The sequence below is a fragment of the Cervus elaphus genome, chromosome 32, assembly GCF_910594005.1.
Source record: "Cervus elaphus chromosome 32, mCerEla1.1, whole genome shotgun sequence".
Taxonomy (NCBI): Eukaryota; Metazoa; Chordata; class Mammalia; order Artiodactyla; family Cervidae; genus Cervus; species Cervus elaphus.
This window is the reverse complement of record NC_057846.1, coordinates 11,801,461-11,827,282: the sequence shown is the minus strand read 5'-3', so window position 1 is coordinate 11,827,282 and position 25,822 is coordinate 11,801,461. Positions and strand designations below refer to the sequence as shown.

Sequence of the window (25,822 nt, the reverse complement as noted above, 5' to 3'; positions counted from 1 at the left end):
AATTTTCCACAGTTTGTTGTGATCCACATAGTCAAAGGCTTTAAGCACAGTTAGTGAAGCAGTTTATCCATTAAGAAATTTTACTTTTTAATTCTCAGAAAACTTTCTAAAGAAATCTGGAGACAATGAAAAACATTCACATTTCACTATATACAAATTAAAAGTTCCATTATTTTTTATTTTTATTTTTTAAATTAATTTATTTATTTTAATTGGAGGCTAATTGCTTTATAGTATTGTAGTGCTTTTTTTCCATACATTGACGTGAATTAGCCATGGGTGTACACGTGTCCCCTTCCTGAACCCCTCCCCCCCCTCTCCCCACTCCATCCCTCAGGGTTGTCCCAGTGCCCCGACTTAGAGTGCCCTGTTTCATGCACCAAAAAGTGCCATTAAAAATTTTGAAAGGTAAAAGAAAATGGTCAGATTAGAGAAAATGATTGCACTGTCTGTGTAATACAATTTTAAATGAGTTTGTCCAATAAACAAATGAAGGAAAATTAAACAACACAAATAAACCAATAGATCTGTGAGGGAAACAAATACACTGATGACTTTCAGAAGTGAGCAAAGGCCAGTAAATGGTGTAAAACAGGCCAGGAACAGGAAAATGCAAGTAAAACACAGTAATATACCTCCATTGTTGGATTTGCAAAAAGAAGTGCAAAGTTCGTATTATTTGGATTCATTGTGGGATTATGAATCTGCATGTGTATTCTGCATTATTACTGGGAAATGTAAATAATATAGTTTCTTGTAAGAAAAAAAAGCATCTCAGTGCAATGTATATCATGTGTGTGAGCACATACACATAGGTAACTACAGACACCCTCACAGAGTATGCACAGGAAATGGCTGGAAATAGACAACCTAAAATTATAGCTACAATTATATATTTATAACCTACAATTATATATGTATATATAATATAAATATATACATAACTATATATATTTATAATCTAAAATTATAACTGCAAGGAAAATTTCCTCCCTTTTTGGGATGTTAGTAGGCTATTAGGGAGGGTGAAGAGACTTTTTTAGCTCTTCATTTTATGGTGTTATTTGAATTTTTGTTGCCACGTTTTATTTTTGTATTAGAAGTCTAATAATAAAAAAATAAATAAAATTCATGTTTACGACTACTAGTGTCAGAAGGATACGAGCTACTGTACTATTTAAAAATTTATAAAACTTGAGTATGACCTAAATTCTATACCAAAATATTCACTCCTTATTTAGAGTCTTTACTAACAACAATTTTTCTAAGAACACTAAGTATAATAAGGGCCTAACCCTTAAAAGATTTCCATGTTATTCACACATAACTGAATATCAATCAATATATTTTATTAAATCACTTAATCCAAAATCTATAAGTTAATCATATGAATAATTTTATTGAAATGTTTACATGATATACAAATTCATGGTCTGTTGAATGTCATTGTGCAGCTTTAATGATTTTATGGGCTAGAGCTAAAAATGAAATTTAGGAATGAAACTTATACAAGCTGCTCTCTTTTGTGCACTTGCTTTTGAGGTAGGTCGGTTGAGCATCTGCTCCAGTGGGGCTTCTCGAGTGGTTTCAACTGTGGATTTCCCAGTGTGAGCTGGAGAGACTGACAGTGTAGGGTCCCCTGGTCATTATTCCACCGCGGGGCGGTGGTGTCGGATGGTGCTAGTCCAACACAGAAGACAGCCCAGTCATCAGATCAGCTACTTAATAGATTCTTGATCTGGTGAAGAAAACTGACATATAAAAATGAGAGATTTATCCTAACCAGACCTGTCATTTTGAATGGACTCTTCTCAAAAGAGAACTATATGCGCATGTTATTGTTGACTTGATGTTTGCAACTTGCTTTGGTTAAATGTTTTAGTGTCTATCCAAGGCTATTTTCCACTTTTATCCAGTCATCCTCATCCTGCAAGACCAGGTTGCACTCCACCTTCACCAGAATTCTTTTGCATTTGCTCCAGGTCACTAGCTTTTCTGACATCCATTTCTCCCATATGTAGTTCTGAAAGTCTAACTTTAGCACTTATAATCCAGTCAATCAAATGGTATATATTCTTAGTCCATTTGAATTGCTAAAACAAAATGCTGCAGATTGTGTGGCTTATAAACTACAGAAGTTATCTTTCACTATTCTGGGTGATGACTCTCTTTGAGATCAGGGTGCTGCCAGTATGGCTGAATTCTTACAGGGCCCTATATTGGGGTGTAGCCAGCCATCTTCCCAGTGAGTCATCTCATGGTGGAAATGATGAGGGAGCACTCTGGGACCTCTTTAACAGGGTTCCAATCCCAGTAAGGGCTTCCCTAGTGGCTCAGAGGGTAAAGCATCTGCCTGCAATGCGGGAGACCTGGGTTTGATCCCTGGGTCAGGAAGATCCTCTGGAGAAGGAAATGGCAACCACTCCAGAACCCTTGCCAGGAAAATCCCATGGACCGGGGAGCCTAGTAGGCTACAGTCCATGGGGTCGCAAACAGTCGGACACGACTGAGCGATTTCACTTTCAGTCCCAGTAATGAGACCTCAGCCCTCATGAGGCTTCTCTGGTGGCTCAATGGTAAAGAATCTGCCTGACAGTGCAGGAGATGTGGGTTTGATTCCTGGGTCAGGAAGATCCCTTGGAGAAGAAAATGGCTACCCAATCCAGTATTCTTGCCTGGGACATCCCATGGACAGAGAAGCCTTCGGGCTACAGTCTATGAGATCACAAAGATTCGGACATGACTGAGCAGCTAAATAACCACCACAACCACCAGCCACAGTTCTCATGCTGGATCATATCAGAGGCCACACCCTTGATACCATCACATCAGACCTTAGGATCTCAACATGAGTTTTGAGTATGCATTCAGACTGTAGTGTTTACATATTCACATTTAATCATTTAGTACAGTCTCTTCTAGGAAGTAGCAATTGAAGAAGAACTCATCTAAAATAGAACCCTGGGATGGGAATCCAGTGCTGAGTAGAATTTCTCAAAATCTAATATTCAAAGAGGCGTTCTAGGCAGAGGAAATGAGCAAGCTCAGCTGAGTTGATCAGCGTGGAACTTTCTGCAAATTCCTGGAGGTTCAGTGAAGGAGAGTGAATGGAAAGAGTGGAATGACCAGAAGGAAGTTTTCTAGAAATGGCATGGGCATAGACTGGAAAGGGCCTTATGTGCTTTGCAAATATCTGAGATGCTGTATATTTGTTTTCCATAGAAAATGATCAGGTGCATTAGACTTGTGCATTTTATCTATTATTGTCTCCCAATTTAAATTTATGTAGATTTGGAGTTTAAACCTTCTCAAAAGAGATTGGTAATGTTAACTATTTGCTTATGCTTCCTTGTAACCTGTCTCAGATAATAATACATTTATGATAAAAGGTGATTAATAAATCTGCACACTTTGGAAGATTTTAGAGTTTGATTGAGAAAGTTTCAGTCTGTCATGGTTTTCATTTAACCTTAAGAATTATTTTTGTTGCCTTTGCAAGTCATAAGCTATCTCCTAAACCCTATATGTTTTTGTTGTGACAAATAATACATCAATAGGATATTTACACTTTCAAAAATTCACAGCTCTCAAAAAGGAAAGAAGAAATCAGAATTAATTATAATATTTTATATCACCATGAAAAAAGGTAAATTCTATCAATATCTCTCACATCATATTAATAGCATTGCTGCATTTCATTTTTTTTTTCTGTTTATACTTTAGATACTCAGGTTTTGAAGAAGCAAAGTGAACATTGCAATAAATTGACCCTATTTTATTTGGTGAAAAACAAATGTAAGAAATCTTTGGAAAAGTTTCTATATTTTATAAATATTTTTGTAAACTCTTTGTTCTTTCCACAAGCGTTTATTGGAAAACCACTGATTTTATAAGCACACAGTTGGCAAGTTCATAATCTATTAGAACAGAGAGAAGAAAGACTTATTTTTCAATCATCCAATGAAGTAAATGCTCTATTAGACACAGGACAAATCGTTGAAAATACAGAGATAAAAGAACTTGAAAGGCTTGGATGACAGCTTTCGTGATGCATCTTTAGTAATGAGGTTGAGAGGAAAGAAAAGGCTGAAAGTGAAGAAGCAGTGAGAATCAGGCATAGAGTCATAAACACGGCCGGCAGGGACTGAAGGAGAGAGGTGTGTTTGCTGAGGGTGGGTGCTAATCAAAGGCAGTTCAAGGGCCTCTCAGGACGGTCCTGTGAGCCTGGCCCTGATTCTATGGGTGAGAGGTCTGAGGCTCGTGTGCTGTGTTCAAAGTGAAAGCCGGGACAAGGGCAGGGCCACCTCAACTGACCAGGTCTCCTGATTCACGATTTTTTTTTTTTTTTTAAAATCATGGCTTTCTGTAGAAGACTTCTTTTGAGGAAAGGATTTCCATATAAATGAATGAGTGAACAAAAACAACTTCTGTAGGGCATGGGGAGTCCACAAATAATCTGAAATGAAAAGTAACCCCATTTAGTTTTTTGCTTTAAATAGAACTTTATTAACAGTTTAAAGGAAAAAAAAAAAAAAAGAGGAAATAATGGAAAAAGTAAAGAAACAAATCAGCCAGTATACTGCATGCTTTCATGTGCTAGTCTCTTCAAGGAAGAAGCAAGAGTTAGGAGGCAGGAGGTCAAGTGGACACAAACAAGCTGAAACACACCAGTTACAGAACTTCCCAGAAGTGAGAGGTGAAGACGCAGGCAGTGAGGGGAGAGTAGGGACCCACAGGTTTCATTCTGAAATGCTTAGCGAGCAGTTGCCAGTCCAGCTGTGGTTTGAGAAAGAAGTGAAGGTTTTTTTTTGTTTGTTTTTTAGTTGGAATGTTGTTGCTTTACAATGGTGTGTGAGTTCCTGCTGTTCCTGCTGTGATTCAGCTCTGTGTGCACATCCATCCCCTCCTTTTCGTGTTTCCTTCCCATTTTGTTCACCAGAGAGCACTGAGCAGGGTTCCCTGAGCTCTGCAGTGGGTTCTCACTGATTTTCTATTTTATACGTAGTATCAATAGTGTATAGGGCTTCCCAAGTGGCTCAGTGGTGAAGAATCTGCCTGCCCCTGCAGGAAATGTGGGTTCGATCCCTGGGTGGAGAAGATCTCCTGGAGAATGAAATCGCAACCCACTCCAGTATTCCTGCCTGGGAAATCCCATGGAGAGAGAAGCCTGGTGGGCTGCAGTCCATGGGGTCACCAAAGAGTCAGACACTTGACTGAGCGTGCATGCGATAGTGTATATCAGCGTTTAAATTGCGACTCTGAAAGCTGAGAGGTTACAAGTTAGAGCTCGATTCAGTTCAGCCGCTCAGTCATGTCTGACTCTTTGCAACCCCATGAACTGCAGCACGCCAGGCCTCCCTGTCCATCACCAGCTCCCGGAGTCCACCCAAACCCATGCCCTTTGAGTTGGTGATGCCATCCAACCATTTCATCCTCTGTTGTCCCCTTCTCCTCCTGCCTTCAGTCTTTCCCAGCATCAGGGTCTTTTCAAATGAGTCAGCTCTTTGTATCAGGTGGCCAAAGTATTGGAACTTCAGCTTCAGTTAGAGTTGGTGCTGTGGAAATAAATGGTATCTTTCAGGGAGCGAGTAGAATCTCTCACCTTTTCTTCCTCCCCCTTTTCTGCTGTTACCTCCCATGTGGAAAATGACTAGCGCCTGTGATATAGTCTACATGCCTCAACTCCTGCCTTCCTCCAATCTAGGCAGAGTAGACACTTTAAAATAAAATTAGTGAAGGCAGGTTTCTGGTTCTTTGAAACAACGACTGACTTGTTTGCAAACTTGAATTTCCTGGAAGACTTTGTGCATGGTCTGAGAAGATGAGGGAGAATGTGGGAATGACAGAAGCTGATAACAGCAGAATCTGCAAGGGGAGGGTTTTACTTAAAAGACCAGCAGGGAGGAGGAGCCAAGATGGCGGAGGAGTAGGACGGGGAGACCACTTTCTCTCCTACAAATTCATCAAAAGAATAACTGAATGCAGAGCAAACCTCACAAAACAACTTCTGATCGCTAGCTGAGGTCATCAGGCGCCCAGAAAAGCAGACCATTGTCTTCGAAAGGAGGTAGGACAAAATATAAAAGATAAAAAGTGAGACAAAAGAGCTAAGGACGGAGACCCGGCCCGGGAAGGGAGTCTTAGGCGGCCTTGCTTGGGCTAGGGTCCGGGCCTGAGTGCCCTGAGGACAATCGGAGGGAGCTTCTGTGAGGTGCCAACTTGAACTGTGGGAGACCAAAAGAGAGAAAATTAACCGGCCGGAACACACTGCCGGCCGTTCGCAGAACAAAGGGACGGAGAAAGTCCCAAGAAGAGCTCGCAGGCTGCGGACCCGCCCAGCCCCGCCGGAGGCAGGAGGCAGGGGGGGAGGGGAAGGTCGCGGTGAGACACAGGGCGCAGGCACCCAACCGGCGCGGGCGGGGACTGGGGCTGGGGACGCAGAGGGCGGAAGGCGCGCGCACCCGACTGGCGCCAGCGGAAACTGAGACTGGGTCCGCGGAAGGGAGTGAGTGTGCCACACCTGGGAATAGTGCGCCCATCAAGCCCCTCGCTGCCTGGACCGCTCTGACGGGGAAGGCACAGAGAGCAGGCGCAGCTTTCCCTTCCGCGCTTTTGTGGAACACCCGAGGGCTGGAACCTAGCGCAGCGCGGGGCGCGCTCCATATAGAACAGCCGGGAGCCTGAGCAGCGGCAGACGGAGAAAGCAGAGTCAGCCCCTCCCGGCAGCGCCAGCCCGCCCCCGCAGGGCCAGCCCCTCCCCGCAGCGTCAGCCCCGCCCCGCAGCGCCAGCCCCTCCCCGCAGCGTCAGCCCCTCCCAGCAGCGCAACGGAACTAGCTACCTGAATAAGAGTCCACCTCCGCCGCCTGTGTCAGGGCGGAAATGAGGCTCTGAAGAGACCGGCAAACAGAAGCCAAATAAACAAGGGAACCGCTTCAGAAGGGACTGGTGCAACAGATTAAAATCCCTGTAGGAAACACCGACTTCACCGGGAGGGCCCTGTAGATATCGAGAAGTGTAAGCTGAAACGAGGAGCTATCTGAAACTGAGCCGAACCCACACTGACCGCAGCAGCTCCAGAGAAACTCCTAGATATATTTTTACTTTTTTTTTTCTAAGTAAGGGAAAAAAAAAAATTTTTTTTTCTTTTTATATTTTTTCTTTTTTATTTTTTCTCTTTTATTTTCCTTTAAAATTCCCTATTACTCCCCCATTACTCCTTAACTTTCATTTACATAGATTTTTATGATTTTTTTAATTAGGGGAAAAAAAAATTTTTTTTTTCTTTCTTTCTTTTTTTTTTTTTCTTTTTCTTTTTTTTCTTTTTTTTTCTTTTTCTTTTTTTTCTTTTTTCTTCTTTTTTTTTCCTTTCCGTTTTCTCTTTTATTTTCTATTTTTCTTTTTCTCTTATTTCTTTTAAAGTCCTCTAGTACTCCTCTACTACTCTTCATTTTCATTTTCACTACACTATAACCTTACCAAAAAAAAAAAACCAGAAGCCCTATCTTTAAACCGAAGATTATTCTCTCCCAATCTTGACTCTCTGTTTTCTACCTCAGAACACCTCTATTTCCTCCTTTCCCCTTCTCTTCCCAATCCAATTCTGTGAATCCTTGTAGGTGTCTGAGATACGGAGAACACTCTGGGAACAGACAGCTGCGTAGATCTGTCTCTCTCCTCTTGAGTCCCCCTTTTTCTCCTCCTGCTCATCTCTATCTCCCTCCTCCCTTTTCTCCTGTTCATGTAACTCTGTGAACCTCTCTGGGTGTCCCTAACAGGGGAGAATCTTTTCGCCATTAACCTAGAAGTTTTATTATCAGTGCTGTATAGTTGGAGAAGTCCTGAGACTACAGGAAGAATAAAACTGAAATCCAGAGGCAGGAAACTTAAGCCCAAAACCTGAGAACACCAGAAAACTCCTGACTACATGGAACTTTAAGCAATAAGTGACCGTCCAAAAGCCTCCATACCTACACTGAAACCAACCACCACCCAAGAGCCAATAAGTTTTAGAGCAAGACATACCACACAAATTCTCCAGCAACACAGGAACATAGCCCCGAATGTCAACATACAGGCTGCCCAAGGTGACACCTAACACATAGACCCATCTCAAAACTCATTACTGGGCACTCCATTGCTCTCCAAAAAGAAGAAATCAAGTTCCACGCACCAGTACACTGACGCAAGCTTCCCTAACCGGGAAACCTTGACAAGCCAATCGTCTAACCCCACCCACTGGGTAAATCCTCCACAATAAAAAGGAACCACAGACCTCCAGAATACAGAAAGTCCACTCCAGACACAGCAATCTAAACAAGATGAAAAGGCAAAGAAATACCCAACAGGTAAAGGAACATGAAAAATGCCCACCAAGTCAAACAAAAGAGGAGGAGATAGGGAATATACCTGAAAAAGAATTTAGAATAATGATAATAAAAATGATCCAAAATCTTGAAAACAAAATGGAGTTACAGATAAATAGCCTGGAGACAAAGATTGAAAAGATACAAGAATTGTTTAATAAAGACCTAGAAGAAATAAAAAAGAGTCAATTAAAAATGAACAATGCAATGAATGAGATCAAAAACACTTTGGAGGGAACCAAGAGTAGAATAACGGAGGCAGAAGATAGGCTAAGTGAGATAGAAGATAAAATGGTGGAAATAAATGAAGCAGAGAGGAAAAAAGAAAAAAGGATCAAAAGAAATGAGGACAACCTCAGGGACCTCTGGGACACTGTGAAACGCCCCAACATTCGAATCATAGGAGGCCCAGAAGAAGAAGACAAAAAGAAAGGCCATGAGAAAATACTCGAGGAGATAATAGCTGAAAACTTCCCTAAAATGGGGAAGGAAATAGCCACCCAAGTCCAAGAAATCCAGAGAGTCCCAAACAGGATAAACCCAAGGCGAAACACCCCAAGACACATATTAATCAAACTAACAAAGATCAAACACAAAGAACAAATATTAAAAGCAGCAAGGGAAAAACAACAAATAACACACAAAGGGATTCCCATAAGGATAACACCTGACCTATCAATAGAAACCCTCCAGGCCAGAAGGGAATGGCAGGACGTCCTGAAAGTAATGAAAGAGAATAACCTACAACCTAGATTACTGTATCCAGCAAGGATCTCATTCAGATATGAAGGAGAACTCAAAAGCTTTACAGATAAGCAAAAGCTGAGAGAATTCAGCACCACCAAACCAGCTCTTCAACAAATGCTAAAGGATCTTCTCTAGACAGGAAATACAGAAAGGTTGTATAAATGTGAACCCAAAACAACAAAGTAAATGGCAACGGGACCACACCTATCAATAATTACCTTAAATGTAAATGGGTTGAATGCCCCAACCAAAAGACAAAGATTGGCTGAATGGATACAAAAACAAGACCCCCATATATGCTGTCTACAAGAGACCCACCTCAAAACGAGAGACACATACAGACTAAAAGTGAAGGGCTGGAAAAAAATATTTCATGCAAATGGAGACCAAAAGAAAGCAGGAGTCGCAATACTCATATCAGATAAAATAGACTTTCAAATAAAAGCTGTGAAAAGAGACAAAGAAGGACACTACATAATGATCAAAGGATCAATCAAAGAAGAAGATATAACAATTATAAATATATATGCACCCAACATAGGAGCACCACAATATGTACGGCAAACACTAACGAGTATGAAAGAGGAAATTAATAGTAACACAATAATAGTGGGAGACTTTAATACCCCACTCACAACTATGGATAGATCAACTAAACAGAAAATTAACAAGGAAACACAAACTTTAAATGACACAATGGACCAGCTAGACCTAATTGATATTTATAGGACATTTCACCCCAAAACAAGCAACTTCACCTTTTTCTCAAGTGCACACGGAACCTTCTCCAGAATAGATCACATCCTGGGCCATAAATCTAGTCTTGGAAAATTCAAAAAAATTGAAATCATTCCAGTCATCTTTTCTGACCACAGTGCAGTAAGATTAGATCTCAATTACAGGAAAAAAATTGTTAAAAATTCAAACACATGGAGGATAAATAACACGCTTCTGAATAACCAACAAATCATAGAAGAAATCAAAAAAGAAATCAAAATATGTATAGAAATGAATGAAAATGAAAACACAACAACCCAAAACCTATGGGACACTGTAAAAGCAGTGCTAAGGGGAAGGTTCATAGCATTACAGGCTTACATCAAGAAACAAGAAAAAAGCCAAATAAATAACCTAACTCTACACCTAAAGCAATTAGAGAAGGAAGAAATGAAGAACCCCAGGGTTAGCAGAAGGAAAGAAATCTTAAAAATTAAGGCAGAAATAAATGCAAAAGAAACTAAAGAGATCATAGCAAAAATCAACAAAGCTAAAAGCTGGTTTTTTGAAAAAATAAAATTGACAAACCATTAGCAAGACTCATTAAGAAACAAAGAGAGAAGAACCAAATTAACAAAATTAGAAATGAAAATGGAGAGATCACAACAGACAACACTGAAATACAAAGGATCATAAGAGACTACTACCAGCAGCTCTATGCCAATAAAATGGACAACTTGGATGAAATGGACAAATTCTTAGAAAAGTATAACTTTCCAAAACTGAACCAGGAAGAAATAGAAGATCTTAACAGACCCATCACAGGCAAGGAAATCGAAACTGTAATCAAAAATCTTCCAGCAAACAAAAGCCCAGGACCAGATGGCTTCACAGCTGAATTCTACGAAAAATTTAGAGAAGAGCTAACACCTACCTTACTCAAACTCTTCCAGAAAATTGCAGATGAAGGTAAACTTCCAAACTCATTCTATGAGGCCACCATCACCCTAATTCCAAAACCAGACAAAGATGCCACAAAAAAAGAAAACTACAGGCCAATATCACTGATGAACATAGATGCAAAAATCCTTAACAAAATTCTAGCAAACAGAATCCAACAACATATTAAAAAAATCATACACCACGACCAAGTGGGCTTTATCCCAGGAATGCAAGGATTCTTCAATATCCGCAAATCAATCAATGTAATACACCACATTAACAAATTGAAAGATAAAACCATATGATTATCTCAATAGATGCAGAGAAAGCCTTTGACAAAATTCAACACTCATTTATGATTAAAACTCTCCAAAAAGCAGGAATAGAAGGAAGATACCTCAACATAATAAAAGCTATATATGACAAACCCACAGCAAGCATCACCCTCAATGGTGAAAAATTGAAAGCATTTCCCCTGAAATCAGGAACAAGACAAGGGTGCCCACTCTCACCACTACTGTTCAACATAGTGTTGGAAGTTTTGGCCACAGCAATCAGAGCAGAAAAAGAAGTAAAAGGAATCCAGATAGGAAAAGAAGAAGTGAAACTCTCACTGTTTGCAGATGACATGATCCTCTATATAGAAAACCCTAAAGACTCTACCAGAAAATTACTAGAACTAATCAATGAATATAGTAAAGTTGCAGGATATAAAATTAACACACAGAAATCCCTTGCATTCCTATATACTAACAATGAAAAAACAGAAAGAGAAATTAAGGAAACAATACCATTCACCATTGCAACAAAAAGAATAAAATACTTAGGAGTATATCTACCTAAAGAAACAAAAGACCTATACATAGAAAACTATAAAACACTGATGAAAGAAATCAAAGAGGACACAAACAGATGGAGAAACATACCGTGTTCATGGATTGGAAGAATCAATATTGTCAAAATGGCTATTCTACCCAAAGCAATCTATAGATTCAATGCAATCCCTATCAAGCTACCAATGGTATTTTTCACAGAACTAGACCAAAGAATTTCACAATTTGTATGGAAATACAAAAAACCTCGAATAGCCAAAGTAATCTTGAAAAAGAAGAATGGAACTGGAGGAATCAACCTGCCTGACTTCAGACTCTACTACAAAGCCACAGTCATGAAGACAGTGTGGTACTGGCACAAAGACAGAAATATAGACCAATGGAACAGAATAGAAAGCCCAGAGATAAATCCACGAACCTATGGACACCTTATCTTTGACAAAGGAGGCAAGGATATACAATGGAAAAAAGACAACCTCTTTAACAAGTGGTGCTGGGAAAACTGGTCAACCACTTGCAAAAGAATGAAACTAGAACACTTTCTAACACCATACACAAAAGTAAACTCAAAATGGATTAAAGATCTAAATGTAAGACCAGAAACTATAAAACTCCTAGAGGAGAACATAGGCAAAACACTCTCCGACATAAATCACAGCAAGATCCTCTATGACCCACCTCCCAGAATATTGGAAATAAAAGCAAAACTAAACAAATGGGATCTAATGAAACTTAAAAGCTTTTGCACTACAAAAGAAACTATAAGTAAGGTGAAAAGACAGCCGTCAGATTGGGAGAAAATAATAGCAAATGAAGAAACAGACAAAGGATTAATCTCAAAAATATACAAGCAACTCCTGCAGCTCAATTCCAGAAAAATAAATGACCCAATCAAAAAGTGGGCCAAAGAACTAAACAGACATTTCTCCAAAGAAGACATACAGATGGCTAACAAACACATGAAAAGGTGCTCAACATCACTCATTATTAGAGAAATGCAAATCAAAACCACAATGAGGTACCATTACACACCAGTCAGGATGGCTGCTATCCAAAAGTCTACAAGCAATAAATGCTGGAGAGGCTGTGGAGAAAAGGGAACCCTCTTACACTGTTGGTGGGAATGCAAACTAGTACAGCCACTATGGAAAACAGTGTGGAGATTCCTTAAAAAACTGGAAATAGAACTGCCATATGACCCAGCAATACCACTTCTGGGCATACACACTGAGGAAACCAGATCTGAAAGAGACACGTGCACCCCAATGTTCATCGCAGCACTGTTTATAATAGCCAGGACATGGAAGCAACCTAGATGCCCATCAGCAGATGAATGGATAAGGAAGCTGTGGTACATATACACCATGGAATTTTACTCAGCCGTCAAAAAGAATTCATTTGAACCAGTCCTAATGAGATGGATGAAACTGGAGCCCCTTATACAGAGTGAAGTAAGCCAGAAAGATAAAGAACATTACAGCATACTAACACATATATATGGAATTTAGAAAGATGGTAACGATAACCCTATATGCAAAACGGAAAAAGAGACACAGAAATACAGAACAGACTTTTGAACTCTGTGGGAGAAGGTGAGGGTGGGATGTTTCAAAAGAACAGCATGTATACTATCTATGGTGAAACAGATCACCAGCCCAGGTGGGATGCATGAGACAAGTGCTCGGGCCTGGTGCACTGGGAAGACCCAGAGGAATCGGGTGGAGAGGGAGATGGGAGGGGGGATCGGGATGGGGAATAAGTGTAAATCTATGACTGATTCATATCAATGTATGACAAAACCCACTGAAATGTTGTGAAGTAATTAGCCTCCAACTATTAAAAAAATTAAAAAAAAAAAAAAAAGACCAGCAGGAACCCAATGGCCTTGTGGTAAATTGGCAGCTACTGGCCTGTCACTGAGCCAACTGTTAGCCCTGGGTGGACTGACTGTCTGCCTTGCCTCCACCCTTTCTTCACTCACTTGGCATTCATTGCCAAGGCTGCGTGGACATCACTTGCCCCGCTGAACTCTCTTACAGCACCTGCCTCTGAGAACCAGTTACGATTCTTGTCCTCAGAATAAATCATGCTTGGCTATCTTTTTATTAATTTATCTGCCTTGCCCACCTGAAAGTAAACTGGAAAAACAGGGACTTGTCTGTCTTATTCATAGGAACAGCCCAGGTTTTAGTCTATCTACATCTTCATTCACAGTGTTGACGATCTCATCTTTCCACCCCTTGGTCAAACCTCTCTCATGGGATCCAGACTTGCGTATCCAATTACAGCTCCAATCATTCTGCGTGGATGTCTAATAAGCACCACACTTGTGTGTCCAAAACTGAACTGGTTTACTTTCAAAACCTGGTTCTCCCCCAGTCCATTTTTCCCACTCAGCCTTAGAACCTTATGGTCATCCCACAATCTTCCTTTAACCTCATGGAACACACATCCCATTGACAAGGAAATCCTATTGGCTCTGTCTGTAAAACATGGGGTTTCTGACCACTTTTCACCACATCTCTGCTGATGTTCTGTCCAGGGTCTTACCTGTTTCACTTTCTGTCACCCAACCCCCTCCTCATATATCAGCCAAGCACCCAAACGAAAAGCCAGGTGGGCCCACGTCAGCCTCTGTGCAGGGCCCTTGGGTGGCCCTTCATCACACCAGAGATGGGCCATGGCCTGGGTGGGATCTGACCCCATAGACCCAGGGCCCGGGACTCTCTCTTCTCTCCCCACCCTCCCCAGCAGATTGCCCCCCTACCCCCAGCAGACTTTTATTTTCTTGGGCTCCAGAATCACTGTGGAGGGTGACTGTGGCCATGAAATTAAAAGATGATTGCTCCTTGGAAGAAAAGCTGTGATAAATCTAGACAGCACATTAAAAAGCGGACACATCACTTTGCCAACGAAGGTCTGTATAGTTAAGGTTATGGTTTTTCCAGTGGTCATGTATGGATGTGAGAGTTGGACCCAAAAGAAGGCTGAGCATCAAAGAATTGATGCTTTCAAACCGGGATGCCAGAGAAGACTCTTGAGAGTCCCTTTGGACAGCAAGGAGATCAAACCAGTCAACCCTAAAGGAGATCAACCCTGAAGATTCAGTGAAAGGACTCATGCTAAAGCTGAAGTGCCAATCCTTTGGCCACCTGATGCGAAGAGCTGACTCATTGGAAAAGACCCTGATGCTGGGAAAGATTGAGGTCAGGAGGAGAAGGGGATGACAGAGGATGAGATGGCTGGATGGCACCGTCGACTCAGTGGACATGCGTGTGAGCAAACTGCAGGAGATGGTGGACAGGGAAGGAGGACAGGGAATCCTGGCGTGCTGCAGTCCATGGGGTCACAAGGAGTCGGGCAGGACTGAGCGACTGAACAGCAACCAGCAGCCCACTCACGCTCTGGCCTTAATCCTGGTGATTTTGTCTTCCTGCAACTTCTTCCCCACATTGCCAAGTGCTTCCTTCTTCTGTCTCAAGTCTTTCTTCAGAGGCCACCTCCTCAGTCAGGCTGCCCCCCCGACCCCGTTTATTCTGCTGCATGCCTATTCTTTCTTTCTGCATTTTCTTCCCTGGCGTGTGTCATCTTCCAACACTGTATATAATCAGTCACTCATATTGTATTCTCTCTTCTTCAGCTGGAACGTGCACTCTGCTGGAGCAGAGATTTTTGTCTATTTTGCTCATAAATAGCAGGTGCTTGGTAACTATTTTTTGAATAAATTAATGTAAAATGCTATGTTAATGTTACATTTTTCATAATAAAATGTGTCAATGTAAGTTTAAGATGTGAAAACTTTAGCCTCTTAAAATATTCTAGAACTCTTTTCAAAACTTTCTATTTTGCTGGCTTTTACCTAGTTCTCAGTTTGCATATTCAAAGAAATTATCTGTTTTCTTAAAATAACATGCTGAGTGAGCATGGTGAGAAATATCACTTTTTCTACAAATGAGCTCATTCTTTTCTGAGTGCTACTTATGGAATAGCTTTTCTGACACATGATTCAGGACTTCATGTGACAGTGGACCCTTGAACGGCACGGGGGTCAAGGGTCCAGAGGACCTGGAGACTGACTCAGGGCTGAACCTGGTCCCGTGCCCTCCCCGCCAGCTCCCCTGTGCCAGTTTGATCTGCTTTGATTCCTTGTTGGTTCGGCTCTTGCATTCTCAGGAAACGCTGGTAAGACTTAAGATAGAAAAGAAAAGAAAAACATCCACTTTTCAATTGTTTGCAAAATTAAGTTATATAAAGTTTATTCAAATTTTAAATCATCGATATCTTGCTCTTTTTATTTTTTAAATTTTTATAACTAATTATAAAATTTAAAAAAATTAAAATTTAAAATTTTTAATGTTAAAATGTTGTGTTGGGTCCTGCCACACAGCAACATAAATCAGCCACAATTATACATACGTCCTGTTCCTCCCTAGCCTCCCCTCCCCCACCCCATCCCTCCAGGTTATCACAGAGTGTCAGACGGGGCCCCCTGTGCAACACAGCAACTTCTCACCCAGTGTAAGATGGGTATCTTACGCCTGAAAGTGTATATATGCTGACGCTACTTTCTCCAGCCATCCCTCTCTCTCCCTCTCCACTGTGCCCACAAGTCCATTCTCTACATCTCCGTCTCCATTCCTTCCCTGCAAATAGGTTCATCAATAGCATTTTTCTGGATTCCATACATATATACATTAACATACTGTACTTGTTTTTCTCTTTTGGCCTTACTCCACCCTGTAGATCCATCCACCTCCCCAGAGCTGACTCAGACTTTATGGCCAAGTTGTACATACGTCCTGCATCTTCTTTATCCAATCATCTGTTGTTGGACATCTGTGCATTGTACATAGTGATGCTATGAACATCCATTCATAGTATCAACAGCTAATGTCTTGGGTATTTAATACATAGGGGACCCTGTGAACTGTGTTCTATGAAGCCAGTTGTTACAAACAGGTACCGTAAGAGATGGCTTTTATCACTATGTTCAGTTTTAAGATAAGACAGATGTGCAGGAAGGAGGACGAGCTACTTGTCAAAGACCAGAGAGTCAGAGACAGGTCGGCCTCTGAACTCATCGCTTTCTGGCATCAAGGTCTGAGCACTGAAACCTCCGCAGGACACTGACTCCTAAACATCTCGACTTCCTCCCTCAAGTGATTATATACAACTTTCTTTTTCTTCTTTCAAAAATGAGACCAAGACATATTAAACAGGGCATATGTTGTTGTAAAGGATTTAAATTCAATGAAGTGCTTCCAAGAATGCTGGCAGCTCTAGAGGACTGGAATCATTAAGATACAGAGATGTCGGTAGAGATGGAGAAATTTATTATAAGTTGACTCACATAATTACAGAGGCTGTGAAGCCATCAGATCTGTGGTCAGCCAGCTGGGGACTCAGGGGCCCCAAGGGTGTGAATTCCAGTCTGGAGGCCAGTGGCCTGTGAAAGCCGCCAGGCAAGATGTGTTCTGTCTTGCTTATAAGACGCTCAGCCTTTTCGACCTCCTCGGGCCTCTAACCTGTTGGAAGAGGCCCACCCCCTCCAGGGAGGGTCACCTGCTCTCCTTGGTCTGCCTGTTCCAGTGTCACCTCAGCCAGGAGCATCCTCACAGACGCACTCGGAATGAACTCAGGTCCAAGTCTGTGTATCCTATGATGCAGTCACGCAGACGCATAGACCTCACCATCACAGGAGGGTTCCGCTTCAGCTGGTATAGCCTACTCTGGGGTGTCTCTCCAGGTTTTGTACTACTTAGGTCTTTGTATATGAACTGACACATTGCGGGCAGAATGAAGTTTTTGCTTTGTTTTATTTTTCATGGAGGTGACCTTAAATATTCTTTTAGTCCTTGTGCAAATTAAATGCCACTTTAAAAGTATTTTATTGGAGCAATCATTGTGAAACTTTAATACTAAAATGATCTCTCTTATTATTTAAGCCCTCTGTGGAGGATACATCCATGGAAAGAGTGGAACAGTTCTTTCTCCTGGATTTCCAGATTTTTACCCAAACTCTCTAAACTGTACATGGACCATTGAGGTGTCTCATGGAAAGGGTAAGAATATTACAGATTTCAAAAATATAAAGTGATTAACTAGATGCAAACATGGGAACAAAAAAATATTGATATGTAAGTAAGTAAGATAACTAACTTCCTCATATATGTTTTGATTACTAACTGATTTTTGATAAGATTCTAGAATAAAAATAATCTTTAAATTATTGGTACATTCAAGCAAAAGTTGATTCCTTATTTTATTCTCTATTGATCAGATAACTTGAATTTATGCCTGTAAACATAAGCTTGAAAATCTGGTGCAATGCTAAAGAAAAGAGGCATGCATTATACAAAATGTGAATAACACTTAAATAAAAGGAGATAAATAATTATCTAACTTCTCATTTCCGTGATAAATCTAAGCCCCATTCTTGTACTTGCCATGTGTTCTAACTCTGATGAGTATTATTACACATAATGAGTAATTGTATGCTACAGAGAACTTGGCTTTGAAGGAAATTGAAAAAGAAAAAAAAAAGAATAAGCAAGTTATGAGTGACCAGGGTTTTGTAATCATAAAAATAAATATTTTTATTAAAAAGATCTGTTCATGGTTAATTATATTCACTATGTATAGGAATTCAGAAATAATACTTTGTGGGTATAGCTACTAGGGGATCATGTGCCCAAAGAGCCACATGAAACTAGGATTTCACAACTCTCTTTCCTCACTTGTGTAAGTTTCTATATTAAACCTCCAAGCCTGGTGTTTCTAAAGGACATGTTTACTAACAATGGGAAAGTGGTCTGGTCCTTGTCTCCTCAGTCACAAATGCTTGTCCTGAGGGGCTCTGCACATTTCATTGAACCCTCCTGCCGAGTTTAGTCATGTATTTATGTCGAACCTGCATCCGTAGCTCTCTGTATATCCATGTGTCTAATCTGTGTCTGTATCTATACCTATATACGCCTAAAAGAGAGAAGAAGGAATAAACAGCAAAACCAAATGTTTCGGCGTATATAGGTATAGATACAGACACAGATTACCCATTCTCTGCACTTTTCTTTCAAACTTCATCATTCAGATTGCATTTTAAGATTGATTTTGATTCAAGACTTTGATGCCTAGACGGAATTTTTTCCCCAATTATTGATTCTATCAATACCCCCTTTACTCCCTTCTCTGCTCTTTCTCTCTCTGTCTTTCTCTTTCTTCATCTCTCTCTCCCACTCACCATCTGCATCTCTGTCTCTCTGTCTCTGTCTCTCTCTCTGTCTCTCTGTCTTCCTCTCACTGACTCCATCTCTCTCTCTCTCTGTCTTCCTCTCACTGACTCCATCTCTGTCTCTCTCTGTCTTCCTCTCACTGACTCCATCTCTCTCTCTGTCTCCCTCTCACTGACTCCATCTCTGTCTCTGTCTGTCTGTCTCTCACTGACTCCATCTCTCTCTCTCTGTCTCCCCCTCACTGACTCCATCTCTGTCTCTCTCTGTCTCCCTCTCACTGACTCCATCTCTGTCTCTCTCTGTCTTCCTCTCACTGACTCCATCTCTCTCTCTGTCTCCCCCTCACTGACTCCATCTCTCTCTCTGTCTCTCTCACTGACTCCATCTCTGTCTCTCTCTGTCTCCCTCTCACTGACTCCATCTCTCTCTCTGTCTCTCTCACTGACTCCATCTCTGTCTCTCTCTGTCTCCCGCTCACTGACTCCATCTCTGTCTCTCTCTGTCTCCCCCTCACTGACTCCATCTCTCTCTCTCTGTCTCCCGCTCACTGACTCCATCTCTGTCTCTCTCTGTCTCCCCCTCACTGACTCCATCTCTCTCTCTCTGTCTCCCCCTCACTGACTCCATCTCTCTCTCTCTGTCTCCCCCTCACTGACTCCATCTCTCTCTCTGTCTCTCTCTCACTGACTCCATCTCTGTCTCTCTCTGTCTCCCCCTCACTGACTCCATCTCTCTCTCTGTCTCTCTCACTGACTCCATCTCTGTCTCTCTCTGTCTCCCCCTCACTGACTCCATCTCTCTCTCTGTCTCCCTCTCACTGACTCCCATCTCTCTCTCTGTCTCTCTCACTGACTCCATCTCTGTCTCTCTCTGTCTCCCGCTCACTGACTCCATCTCTCTCTCTCTGTCTCCCCCTCACTGACTCCATCTCTCTCTCTGTCTCCCCCTCACTGACTCCATCTCTCTCTCTGTCTCCCCCTCACTGACTCCATCTCTCTCTCTGTCTCCCCCTCACTGACTCCATCTCCCCTCTGTCTCTCTCACTGACTCCATCTCTCTCTCTGTCTCTCTCACTGACTCCATCTCTGTCTCTCTCTGTCTCCCCCTCACTGACTCCATCTCTCTCTCTGTCTCCCGCTCACTGACTCCATCTCTCTCTCTCTGTCTCCCCCTCACTGACTCCATCTCTCTCTCTGTCTCCCCCTCACTGACTCCATCTCTGTCTCTCTCTGTCTCCCTCTCACTGACTCCATCTCTGTCTCTCTCTGTCTCCCCCTCACTGACTCCATCTCTCTCTCTGTCTCCCCCTCACTGACTCCATCTCTGTCTCTCTCTGTCTCCCCCTCACTGACTCCATCTCTCTCTCTGTCTCCCCCTCACTGACTCCATCTCTGTCTCTCTCTGTCTCCCCCTCACTGACTCCATCTCTGTCTCTCTCTGTCTCCCCCTCACTGACTCCATCTCTGTCTCTCTCTGTCTCCCCCTCACTGACTCCATCTCTCTCTCTGTCTCCCCCTCACTGACTCCATCTCTGTCTCTCTCTGTCTCCCTCTCACTGACTCTATCTCTCTCTGTCTCCCTCTCACTATCTCTCTCTGTCTGTCTGTCTGTCTCTCTCTCTCTCTCTTGGTTTCCCCCTCACTGACTCCATCTCTCTCTCTCTGTGTCTCCCCCTCACCGACTCCATCTCTGTCTCTCAGGAGTCCAGATGATCTTCCACACCTTTCACTTGGAGAGTTCCCACGACTACCTGCTGATCACTGAGGACGGGAGCTTCTCGGAACCAGTGGCCAGGCTCACGGGCTCGGTGCTGCCTCACACCATCAAGGCGGGTTTGTTTGGAAACTTCACAGCCCAGCTTCGGTTTATATCAGACTTTTCCATTTCCTATGAGGGCTTCAACATCACGTTTTCAGGTACTTTGGGGTCTTATCTTCTCTGGCAGTAATAGTACCATTGTGTGAAGAAGTGCACACGTGTGTGTGTGTCTGTGTGTCTGTGTTTACAGGTAAACGGCTGACCAGTGGGAAGGTCTAGTTGGTGTGGAGGAGGAGGTGAGACCCAGGGGCAGCTGCCTCGCAGCCCCAAGACATTGTTTGCCACACATCAACTGTAAATTCTCATCCCCGCAAATTTGCTAATATCACTGCCCTCTCAGTCTCTTGTCATCAGTGCTACCAGAACCTCTGAGGACACTGTCCTTACGGGGGAATGTGCTCAGAATTCACTGTGGTCTTGTTGTTTTGGGTCCTACCTTCCAGGAGACCCAGTACTTGTGATGAGAGCCACCTTTAGGATGAAAAAAAATGTGACCATGTGCAATCGAGGATGAACTTCTTATTGACCTTAATGCCATCATTAAAGCAACAAAACCATACTCCAAAATTAGGAAACATTTTCACCTTTATTATAAAATGTAGATAATACTTGTGAGAGGTTTATGTAGTTTCAGCCATTGCCTCTATGTGTTAAATTACTAAGAATGGTATTAATATATTTTTATAGGTGAGAAAAACCAGTACAGACAGTTAAGTGGTCAAACATGTAGGGGATAATTTTAATCACTTAAACAGTGTTCCACAAGCATCAGGGTCAGATGTCCTGCCGGGTCTCAGACACACCCCAGATGACAGAGGCAGTCACAGCTCTGAGATGACTGACTGGTGTAAACAATTGTATTCATTTCCATTTGTGTATCTGATGCTTTGGCAAAGAAAGTGTTTTCCCATATCATGTTTCACTGCCCAGAACTAAAGTAGTTTTCATAAGGTGGTCTCTGAGTCCTAAAATTACAAATAGTTTCTTCTGTTTTTATTGTTCCAGTTAATTCCCTAATAATTTTTGATGCCACTCATCAGATTCTTTGCTAAAATATCTGAATATTTATGTTATCTCCTTTTCTGAGGCTAAAACTCTTTGTAGAAGTATTTCCTTGTTCCTCTCTTTCACATCAAGACAATTCCAGTCCAATATCTTACACATAGTAGGAATTAGTTGTTGTCAATAAACACTTACTAAATATCGCATGATCATTAAAATATATAAAATGAAATATATAAAAGCTTTTTTAGCTTTATTGAAGTATGATTTTCAAGTTGAAATATTTTTTTTTAAAGACTTCTTAGGGATTTTAAGATGCTTTGAATGATTTTCTACTCCCTGTAATTACGACCAGTTGCCATTTATCTTAATCTGACTTTGTTGATTTTTCCTGTTATTTCACTGCATTAATAGAGCTTTCCAGACAGACTCAGACTACTTGGTATCTTTGAAATTTGCTGCAATCAATGGTAATCATGGAATTGGCCACTTTCTATATCAAAGACTTAAATCTTCCTAATGCTAATACCTAAATCCGTCTCTCTGTGTGTTCTCCGGGGTAGATCTCAATTAGAATCGCCGTGAGACTATCACTCTACTCTCTTCCTCCTTTCATCGTGATCCAAAATGAATTTAAGCAGAATACTCCAAAGACAGAAGTTGGCAGTGGTGCCAGTCTGTGGATCTGTGCCGTAGATGTTTCTCAGGAGTCTGTGCAACCTCTATCCATTCTGCACCATCTCTTTCTTAGTTCCATCACTCCCCACACACAGCCACAAGTGACGCAGCTACAAGGAGGCTTTTGACTCCAGGAGTCAGAGGGCAGGTGTAAAGTTGGAGGTCTCCTTCCATAAACTCCCTCAGCAACAAAGCAAGGGAACAAGAACAACACACACTTTCCTGTGTCTTTGTAGCTCTTTGGGGCAGTTTTAAAGTATTTTTAAATTTTAAGACCAAAGTGGCAACACTTTTTGAGCATGTGTAACAATTCATTTGCACACAACCCATAGAACGCAGTCTATAAGACTTGCACAAGGAGTCATGTTTGTCTATACTCTATCACACATGCGCACTCAGACAGTCAGGCTGAGAACAAAATACGCTGAAACTGGGCTGTGAATGATTGCCAGTTACACTAGCACAATGGAATTTATTTTTTCTGCCCAAAGAAGTAACAACTTTATTGTGCAAATGAAACATTTGCTCGTCTGAGGATTTTTCAAATATTTGTACCAAATCGGTATGCTCTTATATCTGGATTTTTTATTCCTTGTTAATCTGGTTTGTTTCTGTCTTTTTTAGAAAGTTTATTGAAGTGACTTCTTAGAAGGCTCAGTGGGTAAAAATCTGTCTGCTAATGCAGGAGACACAAGAGACCTGAGTTTGATCCCTGAGTTGTAAACATCCCCAGGAGAAGGGAATGTCTTCCCGCTCCAGCATTCTTGCTTGAAGAGTCCCATGGACAGGAGAGCCTGGTGGGCTACTGTCCATGGGGTCACAAAGAGCAGAACACGCCTGAGCGCACATGCACGCACAGACATTAAAGGATCTTTTGACAATTTTGTCTCCCAGTCCCTGCAGATAATGAAGGGATATTGGGAGAGAAGAACTCAGACAAGAAGTCATGTTTGTCTATACTGTATCACACATGCAGTTTGTCTATACCGTGTCACACATTATCTGTCCCTGCAGATAATGAAGGGATATTGGGAGAGAAGAACTCAGGTAGTCCAGAATGTTTAGGTCAGGCTGTCTACCTTCCCGGATCCATCTGCTCTACCTTGAACGTCCATTTCTGACCGTTCTCTGTGTCCACTTACTCCCAACATCCCTTAATGAGGTCTCCTATGATTCTGCCTTCTGAATGCCAACTTTCTGTGAGTTCACATAATTTCCTGGTCATTCTCTTCCAAAGATGAGAATATGGGCAGCTCAGTGCCTTTACAGATGTGATTTCCTCTTCATTCAAAGCCTTTCTTCATCCCTCACCGGACAAATTCCTCCCTCCAGAGGTCCAGTACTATCTGTTCTTCTTCCTAGGAAGTCTACCGTTATGTTTTGGTATGACAAATAAATATTTACTGGGTTGAATTAAATGATATTACTTTTCCCCTTGCTGGGTCATATTAAAAATAAGTCAAATTATTGATCCTATTTCCAGAGTGACCAGAGTAGTTTGAATATGTTAGAGATCCAGAACATAGTTTGTACGTAAATGAAAAATAGGACAAAGACAGTGTGGCCAGCATGGCACTCACGTGTTGACCAGTAAGTTGGGTAAGACAAGGGAAAATGGGGAAAGAGATTTCTTCTTATGAGGTCAGGACACCAGTGGTAAAGCTTGTGGGTGATGGGAGTAGAAAACATGGATTAAAATTGAGAAATACTGGGGGAATGATAGTTGAATTTATTATGTTTATTGAGAATAAAGAATCCACAGTTAAGAGAGCTGGAAATCAGGAAGGGGAGGCAATTTGTTTTCAGAAGAACCAGCACACTTTCCCCACCATCTTAGGAAAACCTGTCTTTTGTCTCCCCTTCATTGAGATAATGCTCATTCTTTAACTGTCACATTAACTTCTTTGAAACTCTTTCTGTCATTCAAATCCCTGATGGTGGTCGCCATTTGATCCTATCTGACTAAGCACTGGGCATTAGACACTGAAGAAAAAGACAAGAAGGAGAAAAATGGTCTGAAGGATGGATCTTGAGACCAATGACACTGCGGATGCAACTGTACTGTTACAATTGAGGCTTGAAAGAATCAACACCATAGAATGAGACAAATAGAAAGTGTTATTAGCACTGGTATTTTGTACATTTAATCCCCAAATGCAGCAAAACACCAGACATTAATCTTTTTTTTTTCTTGATTACTAAATTAGCACCTTCTTCCTATTGCAGAAATTTCCAGCAGTTTCCAGAACATTTTCCACTGCATTTCAATAAAACATGGCTTAAAATTTAAACATAGGCAGGTTACAGTTTTGCTGTTCCATACTGAGGTGTATTTTAGGGTTGGAATTGGTTATGATAAATTTTCCACCAGCGAAACCCTGTGATGTTGCTTTTAGTTTCTGCTCCGCTGGGTCTTGTTTATCCGAATCACCTTTAAGAAGAGGACAGTAACTGACTTCCACAATTAGATGTGTCACTAGACAAGTCCATACTGTTAAAGTGACAGTTCTAAACGGATCAGGTTATTATAATGTTATACATCTATTTTTTTTTTAATATTTACTTATTTGCCTGCACTGGGTCTTAGTTGCAGCATGCAAACTCTTAGTTGCAGCATGTGAGATCTAATTTCCTGACCAGGGATTAAGCCTGGGCACCCTGCTTTGGGAGCACAGATCTCAGCTACTGGACCACCAGGGATGTCCCTACATCTACATTTTTAAATACTATAAGTTATTCCATTTGCCATGTGAAAACCCACAGTACAAAGAACAGCAATCCATGTGACAGTCACAGCAGAATCTGGGGAAAACAATATATGTCTAGTGGTTTACTTTTTAAAAAATAATAGCAGCTTTTGATTCTTACTAATTGATGTTTGAGTGTTTACACAGATTCCCACATGTGCCCTGTCCCTTCCTGTCTCAGAGTATGACCTCGAGCCATGCGATGACCCTGGCGTCCCTGCCTTCAGCAGAAGAATTGGCTTTCACTTCGGAGTCGGGGATGCACTGACCTTCTCCTGCTTCCCGGGTTACCGCTTAGAAGGTGCTACCCAGCTCACGTGCCTGGGTGGGGGCCGTCGTGTGTGGAGCGCACCTCTGCCAAGGTGTGTGGGTAGGTGGTCACACGCTTTCATTTCATTCATCCAGGGGGCAGGGCGTGGTGCAGTCAGCGTGCAGGGCCCCTGGGGCCAGGGGGGCGCCGCTGGGCCGGACAGAGGCCACTCCACTTCCCAGGGCAGGGGGACGAGAACCCCTCTGGGCTGTGGTTGCCTCATTGATAAAGCCAGACCCTTCCAGCTCTAAAACCTCATGACTGAATAGGGGGGAAGCTAAAGCCTGTGTCAAGCGTAGTAAGGAGGAAGAATATATATATATAAATATATATACTGTGTACCTGGGACAAAAGAAAGAGCAAAAGCTACAGGCCAGGCTGTATTACTACAACCTTTGACAATTCTGTTGGTTAGAAGCAGTGAGCATCTCC

General features: G+C 41.8%; 1 protein-coding gene across 1 annotated transcript in view; it reads left to right on the top strand.

Moving 5' to 3' along the window:
- The window catches only part of CSMD1 (CUB and Sushi multiple domains 1), a 2,014,689-nt gene that overhangs the window by 1,630,804 nt on the left and 358,063 nt on the right, over positions 1–25,822 (top strand). The window contains exons 19-21 of the mRNA XM_043893675.1: positions 17,549–17,665; positions 20,536–20,751; positions 25,262–25,450. Coding sequence (XP_043749610.1) covers positions 17,549–17,665; positions 20,536–20,751; positions 25,262–25,450 — 522 coding nt within the window. The remainder of the gene's footprint in view (positions 1–17,548; positions 17,666–20,535; positions 20,752–25,261; positions 25,451–25,822) is intronic.